Source organism: Hypomesus nipponensis, chromosome 22 (assembly GCF_054491055.1).
Source record: "Hypomesus nipponensis isolate SF chromosome 22, ASM5449105v1, whole genome shotgun sequence".
In the NCBI taxonomy this organism is placed as follows: Eukaryota; Metazoa; Chordata; class Actinopteri; order Osmeriformes; family Osmeridae; genus Hypomesus; species Hypomesus nipponensis.
In genome coordinates this window covers 14,568,153-14,591,919 of record NC_140382.1, presented here as the reverse complement: position 1 = coordinate 14,591,919, position 23,767 = coordinate 14,568,153, and the positions used below count along the sequence as shown (strand labels likewise).

Here is a 23,767-nt window from a genome sequence, read left to right as displayed (position 1 = left end):
CTCCATCTCACCCCTCTATTTCACTCCCTTATTTTATTTATTTTTCACCACCCCATCTCTCTCTTTCTCGCTCCTTACCCCCCCCTCTCTCTCCACCCCCCACTCCTCAGTCCAGTGTCCCAGGAGTTATACTGCTGCACCAAACAAAGAAAGGCATCTCTCGTGCTTTCGTCCTTCATTCCCAGATCTGCCCTCTTCTGTCACAAGGTGTCCAGACAGACAGACAGACTGACAGACAGACGCAACACACATCCAGTGATCAACTCCCCCCCCTCATGTACTTTCTTCTCTCTCTTCTGGTTGGGTGGAGGTACAGAGTAGGGGGCGGGGGTCATGGTACTCTCTGGCTGCTTGGTGTTTTTTTGGGTCAGGAAACAAATCATCTCTAATGTTCATGACACCTGAGCAAAGTGGTCGGACCAGCGGAGAGATGAGATGGAGATGATGGAGAATACCTGGCCCATCGCCTCAGTGGGCCTCTCTCTCTCTCTCTCTCTCTCTCTCTCTCTCTCTCTCTCGCTCGCTCTCGCTCTCGCTCTCGCTCTCGCTCTCTCTCGCTCTCTCTCGCTCTCTCTCGCTCTCTCTCTCTCTGTCTTTCTCTTTCCATTCTTCCTTTATTGCATTCAAATAGTCTGACTAATGTAGCATGGAAATATGTTATGGGTCCAGAGAGAGGGAGTGAGAGAGGGAAAGAGAACGAGAGGAGGTAGCTCTTGTGGTGCAGTGTTGCAGGTGAAAAGCTAAAAAAGCTGAAAGGAACCGAAAGAGTGAACTTACAGGCAAGCGTTGACGGTGAGGCATTTGTTGTTGTTAGTTCACATACATTTTTACGTGGTTGCGATTGATGCAATTAACTATTGAAATACGTCACTATTATTTGCATCATTTTCTCTCCCCCCCCTTTTTTCCCCACTTTCATGCTCAACTATTTCAAATGCACTGGCTAGCTCTTCTTATATTCTCTATTGCAATTGTTTTATCAGTCTTCCATTTTCTCTCATCCCCATCTCTCCTTTTTCTCTCAGTCCCATTCTCTCGTGAACGTGTTCTCATTCCTCTCCCTCTGTCTACCCTTGTCTCTCTGTCTATCTATCTGACTCCCTCTCTCTCTCTCTCTCCCTTTATCTCTCTCTCTCTCTCTCTCTCTCTCTCTCTGTGGGTCTACCTCTCTCTCTCTCCCTCTCTCATCTCTACTTTAAGCAGCTCGTTTCCCTCCCCTCTGCTGTGTTGTAATGGAGGCCCAGAGGGCAGAAGCTCCTCAGCCCAGGGACATCCATCTCCCTCCCTCCCCCTCCGTGTCACAGCCTCGATAAAAAAAATAAAAAAGAATACGAGGGGGGGGGAGGAAAAAAAAAAAACTGTGATGCTCGCTCCAATTTTTCTTCAGTAAATCAAATCTTCCTCCCTTTCAGAAAGACTGATGGTCCGAGGAGGCTGTGTTCCGGGGAAAATCAATGCAGGCAAAATTGAAACAGTATGCCCCCGTATCGATCGGCAGGGCGAGATCGAAACGGACAGCTTTGTAACTGTTCCGCCGGACAGTTAGCTGACCTGTAATGGACAAACTATTGATATTAGCATTACTATTTTATCTTGTAGTATGTCATTGGCTGGGCCTCAACCTTCAAGGCGAAGGCTCCTGTAACCCAGTGTTAGATAGGGGGGGCGGGTCGCTTCATCCATCCGCTTAATCCTACGCGGATGGTGTATCTACTAGGTATAATCCCTTTGTGTGCAAAACAGGGGCATTGTTCTATTGTTGGACGTAACCCCAAGGGTGTTTGTGTCTTTGACTGTGGATACAAGGCAGTAGTTTGGTTTCTGCAACGGCACACTTTACCGTCAATGTATGACATTAGAAGCAGACTGGATGTATGATCATGTCGCAAGAATATAATTCCCTCTCTTCCCCCCCGACACACACACACACACACTTGAATCCCCATCAAAGCGGCAGATGCAGACAAACACACCAACACTTGCCTGCCATAACAGGCCTCATTACCTGCCAGGCTTTGGCCACATCATTTTAACCATGCATCATTCCCTTGGTTAATTGCACACAGTCTGTGTGCTGTGGTAGTCCCACTGAGCTCTGCCAACTAGCATATACCACCTTGATCCACATCTGTTTTGAGCCAATGCACCGCTCGGTACAGCTCTGCCTACCAGATTAAACCTGAAGGGATAGTTGTCATTTTTTGTGATTGCGGTCCAGACGTACAGTATAGTGTAGCTTTAGATCATACTAAAACACTGGTCTGCTCAGTGTCTGGAACCCACTTCTTCTTAAACGACAGCTGTGCTCAGAGTGGATAAGCAGAGTTGAATAAGGAAGTTAGGAGTCTGCTTGTCACGGGGGATTATGAGAGTTAGGAAACAAGAACATGACTGTTTACCAGTGGAGATGGAGAGATAGAGGCATTGATGGAGGGGGGCAGAGGATGGAGAGACTGGAGGGACTGGAGAGGGGAACGAGGAGAGGAACGGGCTGGGAGAGATGGAGGGATACTCGCAGCCTCTGCCCCTCCAGTGTACCACTAAACCTTCACAGATGAGTGATTCTCCGTGGCGGTGTGTGTATAGGTCTCAAGTGCTTGTTTCTCTGATGTAGAAACTAGGACCCCCTCCCCAACCTTATCTGTCCATCATATTCTCAGAGCTGCGTTTGGAAATGGAATAAACACCAGACCAGTCGTTGTAATGGATCCTAATCCAACGTCATTCTTGAGTTTATATTGGAGAATCCTTCCGAAAATCATTAGCCCATGCTTTAAGTTCCTCAACAAGCTGGCATGCAAGTTTGTGGCTTTCATAGAATTGCCAGGGTTGAGGTGCAGAAGTTCCAAATCAGAATTCCCAAGATTATTAGTTTTGTATGATCTAAATATAATAACTGTCTGGATACTAATGTTCAGCTATTTCCTCAACCTTTGAAACAATAGGCCTATATCAATATTTTTTTTTTTTTTTTTTTTTTAGCAAGTGAATATAGTTTTCAAGTTTGAAAACTATATTAAAGCTAAGCTGAAAGCCACAACAAATCATATAATTTAATAAATTCGTAAAAATAGATTATTGCCATTTTACCCATGTAGCCAATTTTCAGCAATGATTTATTTAATTTTTTTACACTAATGGTTCTGGTTTGCTTGTAAACACTTACGGCCTACGTACAAACATGCGTGCCGTCCCAGAATGCCGAGCTAGAGCAGCTGCTCTTCCACTTGGGTCTCTGCAGCCTCTTGGTAGGAACACAGCACAGTTTCCTTCAAAGCTTACTCTGAAAACCAATTAGCTCAGCGAGTAGTTTTCTCAGACGGATCTGCGCGACCATCCGTCAACCATAAACATCTTGGCATACACTCGCCACTGTCGCCGACGGACATCTTTGTAAATGAGCATTAATCGCGGCAAGAAATCTGAAGGCGTTTGGCGTTGACCTTAAAGGGATTTCATAACATGACCCTTCCATCCAAACACATGTATACCAGAGACCTTATAGTTGTTGCGAACGGACGACATTTGTTAAACCTCCCAGGAGTGGGCCTAACATCGGAGTTCTGACATGCGAACATTCCGATCCATCCGTTATATAAAATGATGTTGGTCTGCAGAACCCCTACTCTGCAGGCTGGGGTTATGGATATGAATTAGAATATGCCCTCAATGATAACATTTACCTCTGACTGTATATACAACACAGTGGCCAGGGCTTGTACGGAATAGTAACAAAGTGTCATGGTGGAACGTATTAACGGTTGATGCTGTCCATATGTTAACGCAGCTAACCACTACCCATGCAGTACGGAAATGAATGTTTTACATTCTAAATTGCTCACTCTTCAGCGGTTCAGAGCTTTGTGGGATACAGTTGAAGTAGATGCCGAAGATTTGTATTTTATCATTTTTAGGTTGCGATGGTGACGCATGGTTTTGTGAATGTAGTATTGACTTGCAGGGACGACAAGCTCATTATTGTGTGTCCATGCGTGCGTGGACACTGGACACACCCCTGAAGAGGCTTTAACCACACTAACTAGGTGAGACATCCCAAACATATCTGCAGCGATGTCGACTGATCTGGCATCTCCAGAACAGCTCTCCTCTGGTGAACTGGTGCCATCCTGCGTCCTTGTCTCCTGTCCTCCTGGACGTGGGACATGTCATGGAGTCCCTGTGATTTTGTGAAAACACGCTCACCATCTTAAGAGAAAGACCGATTGCACCAGCATTCCCTTCCACTCACAGCCACCAGTCCTGTGTGTGTGTGTGTGTGTAAGAGTATTTGTGTGTGGAGCGGCTCCCAGATTTATGAGTTTCATATACCCTTAAGAAAGTATATGGCCTTCGAGGAGCAAGGTCACGATAAGGGGGGCTGATCAATATCTGAATGAAAAGCCATTTGGTAAGTTTTTAAGGCCCCGCTCTTCCAGAATGCAATATCTGGGGAGTATCGATTGTCAGGGGCCAGTAGTTAGTCAAAGGCTATCTCCTTTGACTAACCCCCACTGTGGCGTGTCAGACCCCTACTCCCCCTCAGTCTTGATAGATTGGTACGTTCCCCAGCCACTGTAATTACACGCTGGCCCAGTGGGTCATTTATTTTGCTACTTCCACCATTTACCACCACAAAAAAAAAAAATCGCCTTTATCTTTAGAATCCAGTGCTTTCCTTGCTGCGAAAGCAGAAAAGGGCCACATAAAATACCAAGTGTCTTCCGAGTGGGAAAGAGGAAGATGAGGAGGGAAGGAGGAGGAAGGAGGGCTTCCAGGGACTGTCCATTTGTATTGTCGTGATTTACATAGCTCGCTTCCTCTATCTCTCTCTCTCTTTCTCTCTCTCTCTCTCTCTCTCTCTCTCTCTCTCTCTCTCACTCTCTCTCCCTCTCTCTCTCTCTCTCTCTCTCTGTGTTTGTATTAAATCATACACTTTCCATATTGTGTACATTTTAAAAAGTATATGTTATAAATAATAATAAGAATTAAAGGACACCTGGCACAAGTTATTACAGGATTTTATTATTAGGGTCCAAATCAGCCACAGAGTGTACAGATACAGTACTGTCTCTCTCTCTCTCCAAGTGTATCACTTGACATGATTACGTGGCACACACACTCATTGTGCCATAAGTGTTGTATAATGGGCCTCAGAGGCATGATGGAGAGAGGGGAGGAGGGCCTCATGAATAGCAGACAGCCGTGTTAGATGAGTCTGTCACAGTCGTCGTCGTCCCCCCCCCCCCGGTCCTGCATCATCACACACACACACGGGCCACACCTCACAACCTAGAGGGAAGAGGCTGTCGCTGATTGGTTTTTAGCCGTCACCCGGTTCCCCCCGTACCTGGATGTTTTCAAAAGGCTCCAGATGTAATTGTGCTCCTATAGTTTCTTTAAGGGGGTGATATCACATGAGGTGTCATTTTGTTATGTGTTTCGCATTATCTAATTGTGTTTTTACATTTAAATTGGAACGTTATGGGACACCTTGGTTGGATGTCAGAGGCTGATTGCTGATGATTCTGTCCACATGTAATAAATGGGAAGTTTCAGACTGTTGCCCCCCCTCCCCTCCCTTAAGCTGTTCACAATCTCAGACACCAATGGGAGCTTTTTTCAAAGCATTTATTTATTTATTTTGTGTGTGAGGGGGGGGTGGAATTTTTTGATCGTCTTATACCAGTTTACATTTGTCATGACATCCAAGATCAGTTCTGAAGGCTAGAGGTCAGAACATTATGAGAATAGACTGGTAATGGCAAAATTATGCATCTGTGGTCCAGAGGCTAGCCTCATTACTTAGCAGCGATGGTTGTGATAGATGGGGACAAACGCATGTTGTCAAAAGGGCCGAAAAAGTAGTGCGGCTCATCAAAAACACCACTGATGTTTAATGCTTCAAAAGGATAAACAAATGGATTTTACTTATGTAGCTTCAATAATGTAACATTTCATAACCTGTTTTCTGGATTACACCTTTTTTCTCGTACTTTGAAAACATTTACTTTCGTTCAATCCTTAAATTTACAGTGATTTTTGCACATTTTTACTGGACATGGTTTTGTCCATAACAAACCAGTTTTTAACACAACTCTTTCTTCTCCCCCCTCCCTCTACAAGCCAAATATAATTAGTATGTAATTTCCATACCCCCCCTCTCCCTTTTTGTCACATAATTTACACTGAGTTTAATTGCTGCTAATTGGCGGGCACATGATACTAAGCCGCCAGTAATTAGGGTGTATTAGCATTTTTCATTTGGCACTACAGAGTCCCAGACAGACTGCAAACTCTCACATGCTCACCCCACGGGAGTCCCGAGAGCAGGGTGATGTTACAGAGATGCACAATCACACCCTCCCTTATTAGTTTCAACCTTTAATGGGAGGTACTTTGCTGTTGTTACTTAATGTGGGGCAGGCACATGAGTTGTGTGGATGTGTCGTTAGCATGGTTGAGCCATGCTGTGATCCAGCAGGCCTGGGGAGGGATCCCGAGCATTCTGCCTCCTGTCCTGAGAGACGCAGAGCGCCAGCTTGGGTCATCACCAGACGGGGGGTGTCCCCACATAACCACAGCAGGGACGCCCCATCGTGCTCAGTCGCTGCTCTCCTGCTCTCCTGCTCTCTTCCTCTCCTGCTCTCCTCCTCTCCTGCTGTCCCCCTCTCCTCCTCTCCTCTTCTCCTCTCCTCCTCTCCTGCTCTTCTCTTCTCTCCTCCTCTCCTGCTCTTCTCTCCTCTCCTCCTCTCCTGCTGTCCCCCTCTCCTCCTCTCCTCTTCTCCTCTCCTCATCTCCTCCTCTCCTGCTCTTCTCTCCTCTCCTCCTCTCCTGCTGTCCTCCTCTCCTCCTCTCCTCTCCTGCTGTCCTCCTCTCCTCCTCTCCTCTCCTGCTGTCCTCCTCTCCTCCTCTCCTCTCCTGCTGTCCTCCTCTCCTGCTCTCCTCCTCTTCTGCTCTCCTCCTCTCCTCCGTACTAAAAGCTTGACGTCTGCTCGAGTGTTTCAGAAGATGAAAACATTGAAAGTGGAATCGCTTTAGAAAAAGGAAAAAAGACAAAAAAATTGAGAGAGATACATCTACAGTTATATGTTTGCAAGAAAAACTGCTCAACATTTGTGTTCAGAAAGCATGTATTTAATTCAAAGTGTGCCTGATCTGATAGACAGCATAGACCTAAAGCAATGTGTTACATATGCAACCCTGGTCTTAATTCACCCTACAGTATGTAGTGCGGGACAGATCGAGCACCACAGATCCAAATTGATATTTAAATGAGCGCCCTCAGCCTTGTCATAAACAAAAAGGATGAGCAGTCACATCAGGGAAGTCATCTAAGATCCCAGACAGAAGCCATTCTGCCTCACTGACCCGAAAGCTACCTTTGGGTAAAACACATAAACAACATTAGGTGCAGGAGGATTTACATCAACAACATGGAAATGGCCTGGGCCCAGCACCCATCGTTTGGATGTGCGTTTATGCATATGTAGAGCATCACTTCAGCAGGACTTAATCATGCCCGCATCTCCGGAAAAGGCATTTGGGTCCCGTTTCATTTTTTAATTTGAGGCTAGAGGTACTGAAGGAGAGATCGCCGTCTCCGCCTTTGACAAAGAGGAAGTGTTCACGCCAAGGCCCTCAACATGACAAATCCTCAACCCCCCCCCCCCCCCTCCCTGTTTCTCTCACTCACACTCTCTCACTCGTTTCCCTCTAAACACATGGTTTATGCAAATCAAATGAAATGATCTCGCAGATAACCCCCGCGTTTAAGCAATTTGAAACTCGTCAATGAGGGCTTGCATTAATGAAAAAAAAAAAAGGGCAAAGGGAGAAATCTATTCTGCATATATGCAATCCTAACTGTAGCCGAATTAATCTGCACTCAAAGGTTATAAATGAGTGTTTGTCCAGGCCAAAGCGCCTTGGAATGGAGTGATGTATGAAAGCACAACACACGCCTTCACACACCATGTATTCTGGGAATAAAGGTCATATTGGTAAGATTTGCATAATCTCCACCCTTTTTAATAAGACCCTCCTCAAACGGCAATATCACCTCCTCTTTGTAGAACTTCCCCGTGATCCCATATTAGAAACACATTTTCACCATCGTTCATTTCACCTCAGCAGTAAATGACCCCGCTGTTCATCCCCAATGTTGTTCTCTTATTGCTCTTGAAGAAAAAACAAAAAAACAAAAGTGAAGTGCTTTGTAATTGGTTGGACCGGAAAGAGACGCTATGCCTGCATCCCGATTGGATCTTGATGGATGGCAATCGTTTGTCCTTGTCAGAAAAAGAACAATTTGGCCATTGAAATGGGAGTGCTATCAAACTTTCTGTGCCCGCTCAGGAAGAATCTATTAGCATTTTTTAACTGCGGTTGAATAGGGCGATAAGCAACGTTAGCTCCAATCCGCAACTGCTTGAAGTCCCATTTATGTATAAGCTATTAGTAGGGGTTAATGGATTTGTCCTCTGTTGAAACCTAGGATTGTTTTTTAGAGTAAGCACATCTGTGTTTGCCAGAGTTTCCTTAATCCTTAATTTAAAGGAGAGTACATATTTTATTCCCTTAACGATATGTTTATAAATGTCAAATTAGATTTCATGTAATTGACAGTGTATTGACAAGGGCTGAAATGGGAGTAATTATATGTAAGAAGTGGGAATTTAGTCAATAACTGTCATATCATTGTGTCATTTAAACATGTATGCCAATAGTCTTTTCAGTCCAGTGCATGGTCAGTAGCTAGCTGAGCTGAAAGCATGCTGTACTCCCCTCCATGTTTGAACAGTGGTTCAAGTATTGATGGTCTTATCAGTTATACAAAGGCACATGTCATCGCCTGACATCGGCTTGTAATTGATTGTGTGCTCACCGCGTGGTGCTGGTGTCCAAAGACCAGGAGATTCAGGTTAGCATAGAGACAAGCTCCATCCTTGCCCTCCGTGTAGTGGTCTCCAAATGAGTGCTTCATGAACCAGCTAGCAAGGCCAGACTGTCACACTGAGCACAAAACGCCGGAAGGAAACCAGTTCCTTTATTACTGGACGTGGCTTCTGCCACTCTGGTTGCTCTCTGTTTGTTGTGAATGGATTTAGTGGTGCCATTTAAGTTTTGAAGAGGCTACGGGAGGTAATACCCCACCATACACACGCACCTACCTCCACATGCTGCTCTGTTGACGCGAGGCCTTCGTGTTTATTGAATACAATGATCTGTTTTGATTGCGCTGTTTACTCTTCAGTGGGAAGCGGTGCCGTCTTCCTTCAGAGGAGTGCCCATAGTGCACTATTTGTCTTGTCTGTTGGTAAACCTCGTCACATTTCAAACCTGAACCCCTGAAGTGCATCCAGAGGCCCAAGGCCTAACATTATTTTACCGCTTCACATAAATGTCGCTTTGTCATCGGTTGCAAATGTGGTCCATTTTAAACAGGTTTGGAGAAATCCCGCACTCTCCCCTAAGTGCTTCTTTACACGCACGCACACACACACACACACACACACACACACACACACGCACACCAGCATGCTCACACTCTTAACACGCTTTCAAGCAGACCTAACGAGTGGGCCTCCCCGACTCCTTTATGAGTAAACTAATTACTAATTACACCAGCGCCTCGTTGGGCCCCTGCCTTCTCGTCTCTGGCCTTTTGTGATTTTAATTGTTGTTATCTTGAAGAATGGCGGCGCCGTAATTCCACCGATGCCACCGGGGGCGATGGATGATCCGCTGAATAATTGATCACAGTGGAAACACACTCGGCATGAGTCTCAGCGCTTTCAGCGGGGGGGATTGATGACGGAGAGCGGCTTTCCTGCCGGTCCGTCCTTCCGTCTGCCCCCAGTCTGCAGCCCTTCATCAGGGCTGCTCTTGTCATGGCGGCGCGGCGTGGTGGATAATTACGAGGACAGGAGGTTGTTCCCCGACTTTGCGACTAATTACTCCTGCCAACAGCCGTAGCTCTGAACGATTGATGCATGTTGTGTGAAAAGCCCTTCCCTTGGTTGAGACGAGAGTAGGAGCAGTTTCATGGCGGCGCGCCGCACACAGCCGTAATAATGTAATAATAGATGAATGCTTCGAGTCAGGATGATGAAGAGGCTGTTTGCGCTGGAAGACTATCACAGTTGAACACGGGCAGGGTCTTTGTAGCCCTGCGAAATCTGGGCCCTCGCAGACTTCTGGTGGCACACCGAGCCAGCTCCCTGCTCATGTCACATATGTCCCCAGTGCCCAGTATCCTTGGCAACAATAGAACAAAACATAAATATCCCTAGAGTCTTTATTACTTACTAACTATTGATATGACCTTATAAGTTCTATAGGATCTTGTATTGCGTTCTAACATTTATTACGAACTGGGAAGGAATGTAAGTGTTTGCAAAGGCTGCAGAGATTAAAGCCCATCCGACATAATATTGCATCATTTTCACACATTGGTAGCTGTTTGTTTTCCAGTCCCCTCCAGAAGATGTGCATCATCCCTCGCAGCCTGTTCTCTCTCTGTCATTTCGCCGTCACTTGTCCTTTCTTGAAAAAAAACAAACAAATAAAAACAATGTATGTACAAGCTCTAACATCCCTGTCTTTGCTTGCGAGCCAAAGAATGTTTCCTGTGAAATATTTAGCAGCAACCTGCTAGCTGTCCCCTTATGCATCCCGTTAAATGTCCTCGGTGGAACGTCTGCGTCCTGGAGCCTTTTGGATTCCAGCAGCGGCCGTCTGTCTCTCTCTTACAACCAGCCCCCATTTTCCAGACAGACTTTTCTTTTTCTTCTTTCGCCAGATAAATCAAGTAATTAATGGTTTTGATTAGCCTGGGCATAGAGGTCTTAAAGCGCCTGGTTGAAATTGTATTTATTTTCTTGTGTAAAGCCCCTTCCCCTTTTAAGAGGCCCCTGTGTGATCATTGGGTGTTGGGGCTGAAGATTTGTGGCGAGCCCCTGGCCAGAGTGGCATTCGACAGCAGATCGTATAAAAACCCCACCAGGCAGGCAGGGCTCTGCACCCGTGAGTTACCCAGGCTGATGCCTGCACCCCCCACCCCCCCTCCACACTGCTTCCAGCCCTAACATCAACATTCAGGGCAGTTGGACTCCACTGCCCTCTTCTAGTTGATTTTTTTTTTAGGTGGGTTTTTACTAATGGTCATTATGTGTATCTCTCTGTTTCGCTTAGTTCGTTTTCCTGGTACTCGTTAAAGGTTTCTGCTGTCCAACTGTCTTTTGAACTTTAATATTTGTGGTTAGGGTGAGTCTGCATTAACATACTTGCAGTCCCTTAGTGAAATACCCGGACATAAAAGCCTTGTGTATCTAGAGGGTGCTTAGGTGGCTATTATCCTGATTTATCTCTCTGGGGGCGTGCGAGCCCTGTTGCACAATAAAACTTCTTCTCACTTCGACGGAGCGCGATGGACTTACAGACTAATATTTCACCAGGCCTCGATAAGTCAGGCCACAGAGGGTTTTTTGCAAACACTGCTAAAGCCATTTGGTAGTAGACTGCAACTTCAATTCAACCTCAAAACAACCCCGACACATCCCTGGTGCATGTGTGCGCTGCAGAGGCCCTCCCAGTGCATCGCTCCAAGTCTCTGGAGTTTGGGGCCGAGCTGAAACCAGATCATACTGTAGCTCTCTACGGATTCAGCCGAACCACGTGCCTCGTATTCAGCCCTCCCGAAATACAGTATCCATCACACTATATTTACATTTTCAACTACTTCTGCTGTCCACGGATTTTACTCCCAAACTCCAATTAATCAGTTAACCAGAGTCAACACAATTTTAAATGTGTGTGGGGGGGGGAATCCTTATGTTGTGCTGTGTGCCTCAGGGGCTAGAGGGAATGAATATTTTAGAAGATTGTTTTAATTAAATCCCTTTTACTTCAAATATGAATAATGCTTTACTCCTGAAGTCCTACTTTTTAAACTGCTGTAGTGTCGACTCATTAAAAGTTTAACGCTTTCCTCACCCCGAAGACAAAGTCGAGATGATTTACTGACCCCGTCCGGCACAAGGAGGAGCAAATTGGGAAGAAAAATGATGGCAGCTATAGACGTTTGATTAATATTGTTAATGCTACCCCCCTTCTCTCTCCCCTTGTATTTGTAATGGCCTTTTCCTCATCTTAACAGCTGAGGCCTGGCCCGGCAAGGGATGCCCTGCTGGGTCTGAAATGAGCCCAGTATGGGAGAGCATGCCAGCAGAGTGTGGGGAAACTGATCACTCTGTCAGCGGTTCATTCCAACATGATGTATTTAGTGCATTTCAACCTTCTCCTCCGAAGAGAGAGGAGAAAGAGAGGTAGAGAGAAATGAAAAACCAAGGTGCACCTTAGTCACGGACGACGGTTATGTTGTTTTCAAGGACGACGGATGTAGAAAGTGTGTATGAATTTGAGTGACTTTAAAGGTGCGCGCGTCAGTAAAAAATGAATAAAAAAAGACAGCAAAAACAAGGCCGTCTTTATGAACGGCCGGCGAGGGCCGCGGCCGAAGCAGCACAGTGCTCGGCTGCTCCATGCTGTCTGGTAATCGCTAACACATGTGCTACCTCTGTCTCCACACAGCCGGCCCAGGGAGTTCTGGCGCCTCGACTACTGGGAGGACGACTTGAGGCGCCGCCGTCGCTTCGTCAGGAACCCCTTTGGATCCACGCAGTCCCAGGCCACGCTCAAGGCTGCCGCCGACCACGGTCAGTCTCTCCTTGCTCTTCCTACTGTCTGCCCGCCTGCCCGCCTGTCTGCTTGCCTTCTTTGGTGGCAGCAGGTATAAGCCAGTAAAAATTAGCCCTATGGTTGCCATAAAACGTTTTATAGTGCAAAGCATTGTAAAAGGGGGGAAAAAAAGAAAGAAAAGAAAAAGCATACTCATTTGAATTTCACACAGGTAGTTTTACTTACTTGCTTGGCATTAGCTAATGCTGAGCTAATGGGTGCTTTGAGTTCCGCCTCACACACATAGAGTCAGGGCCCCAGTACTTTTACTTTGAAAATCCCCTCCTGTGATATCAGTTAGTAAAACATTTCAGTGGATATGAATGAATGTAGTTTGTTCCTTTCTTTTTTCCTGCATGCAGTGACTGGCATTAATGGTGAGTAACATGTCACGTCTCCCCGCCTGTCTCCCCCCCCCCCAGTAAAGTTCTCCAATTGTGAATCTTTATGGGTAAATGTGGGAATACATTTTGCTTTTTTCAAGATTGAAAATATTGTTTTTAATCATTACGCTTCTTTATGTATTACTAGTGTAGACTCAGTTAACTTCACATGACAGTAGAGTAGGTTTATTGTCAGTTATATCACCTTGGAATAATAGCCCTTCCATTTATTCAAAGCAAGCCTCACAAAGAGAAGGTGAACTGAAGTGGATGTAGTTTCAAACTGCCACATCAATACTGTAGTATTCTCCCGCAGACTGTTATGTCGTTAAAACCAACAGCATTGATTACCTTTCCCCATTCTAGTGTTGGAAATGGGGTCAATCAATTCTTATCTTGCTCTTCAGTTTCCTTGCACTTGCTTTACAACAGCAGGTGCAACAACCAAACCAGATCCCAGCACTTACTAACTTTTCATTACTCAAAAATGAAAAGGAGAAAAAAAATAAGACATGGAAGTTACCGGTCGCAATGCGCCATCTGTAACCTGTGCTCCATGGTGGGAGTAGGAGTCCTGTTTCCTGTGGAGCTCCCATAATCCCTTGTTTCTGTTAGGGTACTATTCCACCATTGGAGCCCACACCAGGGTTTGCAATCAGCACTGGGCCGGGCCTGTTCTTACCGACTTAACCTATCGCGCTCAACCAATAACGGGCCAAAATGTCTCTAATATGTCTCACAGGGCAGGTACCCCCCCCGACTCCCCTTTAAAATGTGACATCGGTCCCGTAGACAAACGAGCAGTGTGACAGAAGTCAATAAGAATGTGATCTAAAAGCAATAAGCGTTCAGAATCCCAGCATCCTCAGAGACCAGGCAGTCCGCAGTAATGGCCGCTCTGTGCAGGCAGCTGGAGACACAGGGCCTAGTGGTCATTCTCTTTCTCTCGCTCTCTCTCTTTCTCTGACTCTCCCTCTCTCTCTTTTGCTCTCTCTCACACACACACACACACACATCTTTGTCTCTATCTTTACTCGCTTTATGATATATTTTTCCTTTGTTTGTTAAAAAGAAAAAAATCATGTTAATTGCTCTGATTAAGAGTATTGGTACCCCAAGGGGAACTATTTTCAAAAAAGTCATCTGCCAAGTAAGTTGAGATTAATCATTTTTCTTAGTACAGCATCAATAAAATGATCCGTCATGTATAAATTGCACACTCCATTCATACTTCATTTATCACTAAATCAGGGACAGATTATATCATAGAGAATGTATTTTGTATGTAGACAGAGTAAAAAATAAAATAAACGCTATCCGTCAATGTTAAGGGGACGTTACCTCAAGAGAGTATTGCCTAACGGCAGTTTGGCGAGTATATCATTAAAATTACTCTTTGACGTTGAGGCCTGCCTGACTCCATTTTGTGATGTAACCTTTCCTCTTGTTTTTGCCGACCCGACATTTGTTGCAGAAGCGAGGCTCAAGATGAGAACGCAGCCCCGCTTTTCAGGCAGAGTACAAAGGTCATATCTGGCTGTAATTATTTTCATCAGATGAAGAGGGAGAACGTGGAGAGTGTCACCCCCCCCAGCCCAAAACAAAACATTCTAGTGCATGATGAAGTCTGGATTTCACAGGATTACTAGCTACTGGTGGTAACACCTTACCATTTGAAAATTACCACAGGAACTTAGGTTACAGTCTTATTTAGTTTATGTATTTGAAAAACTTTTCGTAAGTTTTTCTCAAATATAATATCATCTTAAATCATACTTGTTTTCTTGTAGTGCACATTTCTTGCAACTATTTGATTTGTATGCGACATTTCCTGGATTTTTTAAAGTAACTTTATTCATAACGATATCCTCTAAACATGAGATGTACTGGGGGGGAAAAAATCATGTACAACCGTGATCATTCATACTCAGCCAAAACGCAGAGTACAATTTCCACTCAGGAAAGCTTTGGCGCGTGGCGGCTAGTTGGTCAGTTGGTGTGAGGGTGTGGGGGACAATTTATGTATTTATGGCTGGAAAGAGCCATCATTCCTGGGGGATTGATTTGGCACAGTCCTTGGGCCTGTGGACCAAAGGCGGCAGTGTAAATACCTGAAGACTAATGTCTCTGTTCTGGCGATCAATACACGCCTCTAGACCACACTACTGGCTACGCTCTTGTTAAAAACAAATTTGTTAATTCTGACAATTTAATTGCTTTGCTCATGCACGCAGGCTTTGAGTCACATATAGACTGACATTTGAAAGTCAAGGTAAAGAAGAGGTCTAGATGGTTCCCTTAAAGGTGAAATATGAGTTGCAAATATATCCAGCATAGTTTGGCAATATTTAATTTAATAAACTTGATTAACAAAAATGGACAAATATGAATGTCCTGAAGTATGATTATTAATAAGGATGAGTTACGATGGAACTGCTGATTTTTGTATCATGTAGTTGGTCTGTTTCCTATGATTTTTAACTCATCAATAAAAATGACAATAAGTAGTTGCAATAAAGGTACGAATATTTGCAGTGTTATTCGTAGTAGTAGTTGTAGTAATAATTGTAGTAAGTACAAGTATTTTTTGTAGGTGTCATTGTTGTCATAGTAGTAGTTTACTAGTTACTAGTAGTTGTAGTATTTTAAGTAGTTGATGTACTAGTAATATTAGAAGTTGGACTAGAAGTTGTAGTAGTTGTTTTACTAATATTTCTATTAGAAGTACGAGTACGTCGTTGTAGTCGTGTTTTGCTTCTCTTTTGTGGTGACATCCGCATGCAAGGGGGATATTGAGTTTTGTGGTTAAAGTTACTGAGCAATGTTTAGGGTGGAATGTACAGAAGTTCAAATACACATGTCTGCTTTTAAAACTCACTCTTCTGTCAAGTTCCCCAGTTCACTTGCTCGGTGTGAATGCCGTGGCATGTGGTATGTATTAGGAAGCTGGTAGTGATTTCAGTGCCGCTAAGTAAAGAATCCTCAAGGGAGACTTAATTACAGGAAGACCATTCTAAATATCAGTGAGCAGCATATTTTCCATGACAAGAGATTTCTCAGCCCGGGCTTCTCCGATCCCCAGCTATATGTGAGAATGACTGTGCGTTTAAAGGAAATGCAGATGAATACACCCTTAGGTGATGTTTCTGTGATAGAGCGGAAGGTGAAGGAGGGATTCTGTGTCCAGTAGTTCCTGGTGGGGTGTGTGTATAAGGCCATCGCCGAGTGGAAGTAATCACACACACACCCAGGAGGGCCCGCATGAGGGACTTTCCTGTCTCGCCAACTGTGTTTACATAGATGGAAGCCTTGCCAGTGCATGTATAGTAGACCCATGTCTGTGGATCTTTACCATGCACACTGGGGAATGCAGGGCTCCGTAAATGTTTGCAGATTACCATTTTTCTTAAATAATCCATTTGGAACCTCAAGTCATGTTTGGTTGAAATCAAAATGGACAGCGTGCGGCCCTCGCTTTGTTGTGATGTGTTTGGCTCGTGTTCCTGAATAACCGTCTGGCCAGAGAGATTGTATTTGTTTTCATGTCTTTTATACAAAGACAAAAAGGGAAATTAACTTTTAACTGTGATTTCTGGGTCTTGGTTTGAGCCATTTGTATCAGTTATCAGCTTGGCTCTATAGTGTTCCTATAGCCTATCTCATAGGCCACCATATCTGCATCAAAAAATGAGTGCAGTCTAAAGTTTGCCTGAGGTAATAACTGTGAAATCTAACTATTAGATTTGGAATATTAGATTTGTACAATTAAAGTAAATTGTATGGAGAAAGGCAACATAATATAGCATGGCGATACCCCTTGCTATATGGGTATGGCTGGCACAATGCCACAGTGAAAGAACGGCAAGATAAGATGGGAATCCTGTCTGTAAATTTAACCAGGCATGTGTTCAGTATCCAAAGGCTTCCAAGGGTCATTACAAGTACCTCAGCTGTGTTTAGACATTATTGCAAGCTTGACAAATTTCAGTATATTGCATAAAAATTGTAGCCTACAACTGTTGTTCAAGTGTTGCCAGCTTTTCAGTAATCTAGTTTTGGTGTTTACATTCCTTGCATCTTGATGTGATATGTTCACAGTACCCATAGTTACTTGTTGGCATGTGAAGCACATTGCATCTGATTTTTGTTTTTGTTACAGTTTGTTTGCAATGTAATTTTTATTGCTGTAATTACAGCACTTTATAGGCAATATTTTAAATGATACTGTATTTAAGTGACTATAATTGACTGGACTCAAATCAAAAACTGACATTTTGAGATCAATTGTGTCATTTAATTTACTGAAATAAGTAAACTAATTAATAAAGATTCCATCAGAATGTATGCTATGTTACATTAAACACATTTAAACATTATACTTATAAGCAACTACATACAATTTGGCATGACATCTGGTGTCCATGTTAATGGTTAAACATCATTGCATGTGTATCTATTTTACTCTGTACATTCACAATCTTTTCATGTAGTATACTCACCTCTGCACTGGATAAAACACCAATTATGCATGAAGGATTTTTAGAAAGACCTTTCTCCTTTCAGCTCCCGAGGAAGATATTCTCAAAGGCAAGCAGTCCATTAGAAGTCAAGCTCTGGGAAATCAGAACTCAGAGAGTGAGATATTGTTGGACGGGGATGATGACACTCTGTCATCCTTGGAAGAGAAGGAATTGGAGAACCTAACAGGTAATGTAGCTCATCCTTTCATCTCTTCCACATGCAAGTCGAACACAGTATCTCTTCTATGACCCCTCCCCACACGCCCTTTTCTGTCTTGCATCCTTGCGCGTGCTGATGAGGCAAGCGGGACTTCTAACCGTTAATGAGGGAGGATCATGTCCTCAGCGCCCGCCATTATCTCTGACAAGTCTCTCTCATTACAGACCCTCTGATCGCTTTGGCTTTGCATCTCTGCCTTTCCTTTCGAGGGTAGAGGTCAAATGCTCACATCGCCAATTAGACAACCGCCTTTGCAGCTTTTCTTGCGCATGGGTCTATATCGAAAACGCATATTTTTTGTTTGGGATCAAATAAGTCTGGGACAAAATAAAAGGGGAAAAATTGTATAGTTGTGGATTAAGATTGCGTTCGTTCTCAGGAGAGAGGCGGTAAATTGGCACCCTAATAAAGTCAGTGTTGTTGGGGGTTCTTCTCTATTGTTTAGGTTCCGATTCCCCATTTATTTTAAATAATTCAAATGTATGTATTTGACGCTAATTGTGGTGCCATTCTAATGGGCTATGTTTGTTCCCAATTCTCTTTAATTAAATGTAAAACCTGAAAATAGGCCATTACAACCATAAATTGCAAACGCCATACTCATAGGCTATTGAAGGCTAAATGTTACGCTCCGATAGCAGTGATCTAAATTGCATTCAAAATGTGCAGGCAAGTCGACCTAGCCTATTCTTAAGCAGAAACATACAATAAATTGTCGTAATAATTGAACGCCAATGTAAAACATCTATATTATTTCCGCCTCACCCTCGCTATCGAAATTATCTACTTTCTGGAATAGCCTACGTGGCGTGTATTTTTTATTTAATCGGCTTGCATTCTAATCCTTATTTAGCCTATCCTTTTTTGCTTATTCGGAAACATCATGTTCAAAATGGAGCATAAATAATTATACGAACGCCTCCGGATGACAATGGGGATTAAGCGAGGATCCTGCCTAATAAAGTGACATGGGTTCCAAGATGAAGTATATTGTCATGGGGGGTCTTAGACATTAGCCTCAGCGTCCCAGCACGAGCAGATGTCTGATTCAGGTGTAATTGAATGTCGGGGAGTGATTGAAAAAATGTTATTTCAACCCCCGGATCAGCCTAAATGTTAATGCTCGCATTGCGAGGACTATGGGGAGCTAAGGGAAGAGGAAAATAGACGGCAAATGAACATATCTGTTTATTCCATTCGGTTTGTCTGGGGAAGGGTGCTTTGGGAAATCAAGTCATGCAGCTCCGTGCCACTGCCACACATCTGCAAACACAATGCATCAGCACACGTGGAGAAAGGGGCATGAGTTTACCCATGTCTCCCCCGAGCCTCACGCTCATTGTCATCATGGCATAAATTAAGATTGATGAGAGATTAAACAGAGCTCGCGCCAGCCCGCAATCAATGGAGTCTGATTGACAGATCTATTTTTTGACAAGGCTGCCTTTTGGGTTACGAATGCTGATATTTTATTTTATCCCATGCTCATGCCCCAAACACTGACAGTAAATGCTCTGATTACAGTTACTGTAGGGCAGTATCTATTTTCAGACCAGTGTCCAAGATATAAATCGATAACATGGCAACACGAAAATATGCGCATTGTAATAACATTAATGTAGACATACCATAGCCTAAGTACCCTGTTGTCTAGTTGTCCATTAGGCCTACACTGTTGGCACGTTAAATTCCATATACGTTTGTGCTAGTTTGTCTTTCTTGGGTGATTATATTTTATATAGGTGCAATTAAATAACCCACCGACAAATCCCACATAGGCCTACTCATTGTGGAAGATTTAGCCTATAATGTTTCAAATACAATTATTATGGCCTTTTCACAGAGAGAGAAAATGGCTAGAAAAGTCAGCGCGTGCCCTTGTTGAGTTTATGTGTTTACATTTACGGCGCTTTAAAATGCACTGCTTTTTAGCGTTGGGGAAGGGGGCTATTTTTGCTTATAGCGCTAATGTTTTGTTTTCTGACCGACCGCTGTCGGCCTCGTCTGTCTCGCAGGTCCAGTAAACTTGAGCACCAGCGCACAGTTGGTTGCCCCAGCAGTGGTGGTGAAAGGGACGCTGTCCATCACCGCCTCTGAACTCTACTTCGAGGTGGATGAAGAAGAGCCCAGCTATAAGACTATCGATCCAAAGGTAAGAGAGGGGTTTCAACTCCATTGATTTTGAGCGCCTCGAAATGTCATTCTTAACGTGAGCTTCAAAATGGTCAGCTTTCCTCGACCATGACCCTGCACACCCCCGTCGCTTTCACCACAAACATGAATGATTGTCATGTCCTTATAATTATTCTACAGCCGTGCTGTACATTAGCCTACTGTCGTCTCACGGTAGAGGATTGTTAAGGCCCATTGTTGATCATATGAAAGTATGCAATTCATGTGTGGACGATATCGTTTCCAATGCACAAATGGTTTGAAGCCACTTTAGCTTGTTGTCCCCTGATTTGCAGCTGGTTTTAGCCTATAGCCAACAAAAAAAAGAGGGAGAAAAAAAGTTTTCCAATGAGCATTGTAGTCCCTCCCTATATGTACAACATTTAGACCCAATGAAAAATGTTACACCTCTAGGCCTGTGCAAACAATTAGACTAACTTGCCATGTGTAATGGGACAGAGCTAATAGTTGGCTAATTTTAGCACAGGCTCTGCTTTGCATTTAAATTTTTGAGAATGGACCTTTGCTTGTAATTTTGCAGTTGTTGAAAACATTGTCCACTTGATTTAAAACATTACATTTTTCATGGGGGTGGGGGGGTGTCAAATTGACTTAAATTGTGTCAACATTACAAACATGACAAAAATAGGTCGCCTGTTGTATAGACATCTGATGGGCGATACCATTCCTGAAAAGCACTGCGGAAACAATTGCATTGCGCCTTGCAAAATATAGGCTAAACCTTGAAGGCTTGTCGATTATTTTCTCACCACTGTCTGAAGAAGCAGAAACGGTTTCATGCTATGTGCATGTGCATGTCTTCGTTCAATACGCATTAGTAATATTGTTTTAAATAAAGGCCTAATATAGTTTAGACTTCGATATGTGTATATCGGGAGACTATTTTGCGTTGTAAAAGAATCCATAGATTTTTTTTCAGTCAAAGTATAGGCCTATTGCTACAAGCGTCATGTCAATGTGGTGTTGCATTTTGTATGCTAATTGTCCAAAATAAGTCAGTGATAATTGTAATTGTAGTAACTAGATCTTTGGGTGAGTTATCCTTAAAACAAGTACGATTGAACTCAATAAAGGTTGTGCTAAATTGTCATTAATTATTTATAGGTTTCAGCGGCCTAAGCCCTATCTAGACTTGTGTGGTGTAGGGAAAATGTTTGTTGTCGTAAGCTTTTAGGCTTTCAGGACATTCGTTATCAAGAAGCCTATAGTCTGTTGGCTATATTTCAATAACGAGCTACAGCCTTAACCCCAAACTGTCCATACATGTTGCAAACACAAGGCCAAGTTGTAATGTAATTTGCTTTGTTTTTATTAACATTTCATTTTAAGGTCACAATGAAAAATTTGAACTTGGCACGCTACATTTTTATTCTTTCACTTAAAGATTTTGTGCATATATTTTAAATAAAATTGTATTCACTTTGTGAAAACATTTAAAACAAGTCAACCAAAAGTTATTAGCCTACATTTATCTTAAAAGGTACCTTCACTTTTCTTTTTTACTCTGGCAATGTCCCATTTTTTTTCTCCATATATAAATCGCCTGCATTTTTGTTTTCGTATTGTTTTTTTCAATTGCTTTACATTGCTTGGAAAAACAAGATTTTCCTCCGCTCGAAATTGTTATATCAAACGTCCTTCCGTACTGTCCTAGCATTAGGCTATGACAGTCAGTTTATAGTTTGTCCAAACTTTTAGCGTTGGTGAGGATTTCCCTTGCTAGTCTCCACGTCTGCTTAGCGGCTGCTTCCAGAGCCGAGTGAGGCTTTCCCTGAAACAGGTCCAAATTTGGTAAGAAGTAATGGGGACATCTGCGGCACTGCAAACACGAGATGAGCTGGAGGAGAATACCGTTGAGTCGGTCCCCGAGACAGGACTCGTCCCAGTCGGTCTCTCTCGGATGTTTCTCACACTCGTACAGGAGCAGGGTCTTCATGTGGTAGTTATTGAGGGGTTGCCCCGGCAGCTCAAGGTGACGGTCGCGCAGTGTTTTCAGGACGGAGAGACATTTCTTCCTGCAGCCCGCCATCAGAAGCCTGTTCTCGGCCTCGCTGAACTGCAAGACCCAGGCGTCGCTTTCAGCTGAGCTTTGTTTCCCGGTTAACGAGTAGCACTCTTTGGAGAGGAGGTTGAAGCCCTCGGCTTTGACCTCTGCCACCCGGTTAGGGCCAGGCCAGGGGATGTGAGGCATGGGCCACTGGGCAGCACTTCTAGGCCAGATGCCTGTGCATTTGAACGCGGGAGTAATTTGGACCACATACCTCTCCCTGATCCGTAGTTTTACCTCACTGGTGTCCGCTACCATTTTAACTACGTCTCGATAGCTGCATTTGTCCACCGCTTGAGCCACCAGAGTCTGAAAACGTGAGCGAATCTTTCTGGCGGAGAGGTAGCCCGAGGCAGTGATAAACTCGACCCACAGTGACATGCTCCTTTTACGGCCGTCACTCAGTTTCAGCACCGCACAGCCGGGCAGGGAGCCGTCGTCCACAAAGTTGAACACTCCCATCTGGTTCAGGTAAAGCACCACCTCGAACTCGTTGGGGGCGATGACTTCCATCCCCTCATAGCGCGCCTCTATCTCGCTCAGGGAGCTAATAAAACGGGGCTCTTGCACTTCGACCTCTTTTAGGACGTCCGACACCACCTTGCACACCTCCCTGATCGTCTTTGCAATGGCCGCTTTGCGAGTTTGGCATCTCTCGTTGTAGTATTTGTTTAGCTGGTAAACCAGCTTTGCCTGCGTCGCAATCATGTTTGGACAGAGGTCCGGGCTGTACACCGGAGAGTCGCAGTACGCTGACGGATCCAATGCTTACCGGTAAAGCCAGAGGCAAAACGCTTTCCTCAACAGTGAAAAAATATATATATATAATCAACTTTTTTTTCCGTTCACGGCGGATGGACGTCAGTGTCAAGAGGAAATGGATAAAGATGCAACGCAATAGGCTACTATATATCAGTCCAACTCGGAAGCACTACCCAGATGGGATGGATTCAGTGGGCTCGACCGTCTGTGTCCTCGGCAGCAGACACTAAAGGAAATACCGCTTGCTTTGACCATTCATCGCTCCGTTGCAAGTGCAAACTGCGCGGTATTCTCTCTTGCCCCTCAGTTTGTTCACACTCAGCTTTGCTAGCTGGACTTGTGTAGTTTATGAATGGTCCCTTAGCAAGAGTGAAAGGGGTCGGGCTTCTCCTCCTGCAATCAACGGCAGAGCTGTCAGTGCAAATAGCCAATCAGAGCAGCCGTCGTCGAGCACACAGCAGGAGAAGGCACACTTTCGCCTTCCAGCGTCCTGCGCGCGGAGCCGATGCTCTCTGGTCGAGATAAGATAAACGTTGCGTTTGGTATCGCTTATATATTTCATTCTCCTTTAAGCGAAGCGTACATAGAGAAAATAAAACATTTGTTTAATCTACTGCGTCTCTTTTCCTGCTCTAGTCCATTTCCAGGTGCGTAATGGGACATGGATATATGGCATGTTGTTTTATATGGAGTTCTGTTTGAGTGATGTTGTACCTGCATGCTTGGCAAGGTGTTTGTTGCCTTCTTTCATCTCCTCTATAGGGAATGTTTCTGTCATATCTGACATATCCTATTTTCCAATTATTTGTCTACTTATTTGAAAGCTTGAAACTTCTAATGTTGAATAAAAGTAATTGAGCCTATATTTCTTTTCAAATAATTTAAAACGTATTTTTGGCTCAAC

General features: G+C 44.0%; 2 protein-coding genes across 10 annotated transcripts in view; one reads left to right on the top strand and one right to left on the bottom strand.

Annotated features, from left to right (window-relative positions):
* The window catches only part of lrba (LPS-responsive vesicle trafficking, beach and anchor containing), a 181,535-nt gene that overhangs the window by 92,439 nt on the left and 65,329 nt on the right, over nucleotides 1-23,767 (top strand). For 5 of the 9 annotated variants that reach the window (XM_084686479.1, XM_084686483.1, XM_084686481.1 and 2 more), the window contains exons 37-40: nucleotides 12,592-12,716; nucleotides 13,101-13,115; nucleotides 17,685-17,828; nucleotides 19,877-20,013. In XM_084686479.1, coding sequence (XP_084542605.1) covers nucleotides 12,592-12,716; nucleotides 13,101-13,115; nucleotides 17,685-17,828; nucleotides 19,877-20,013 — 421 coding nt within the window. The remainder of the gene's footprint in view (nucleotides 1-12,591; nucleotides 12,717-13,100; nucleotides 13,116-17,684; nucleotides 17,829-19,876; nucleotides 20,014-23,767) is intronic. The other 4 variants (XM_084686486.1, XM_084686485.1, XM_084686484.1 and 1 more) reach the window with 1 other exon arrangement.
* On the bottom strand, nucleotides 21,301-22,809 carry mab21l2 (mab-21-like 2). Its single transcript, XM_084687142.1, has one exon. The coding sequence runs from the start codon at nucleotides 22,807-22,809 to the stop codon at nucleotides 21,730-21,732; it is 1,080 nt and encodes a 359-aa protein (XP_084543268.1). The 3' UTR covers nucleotides 21,301-21,729.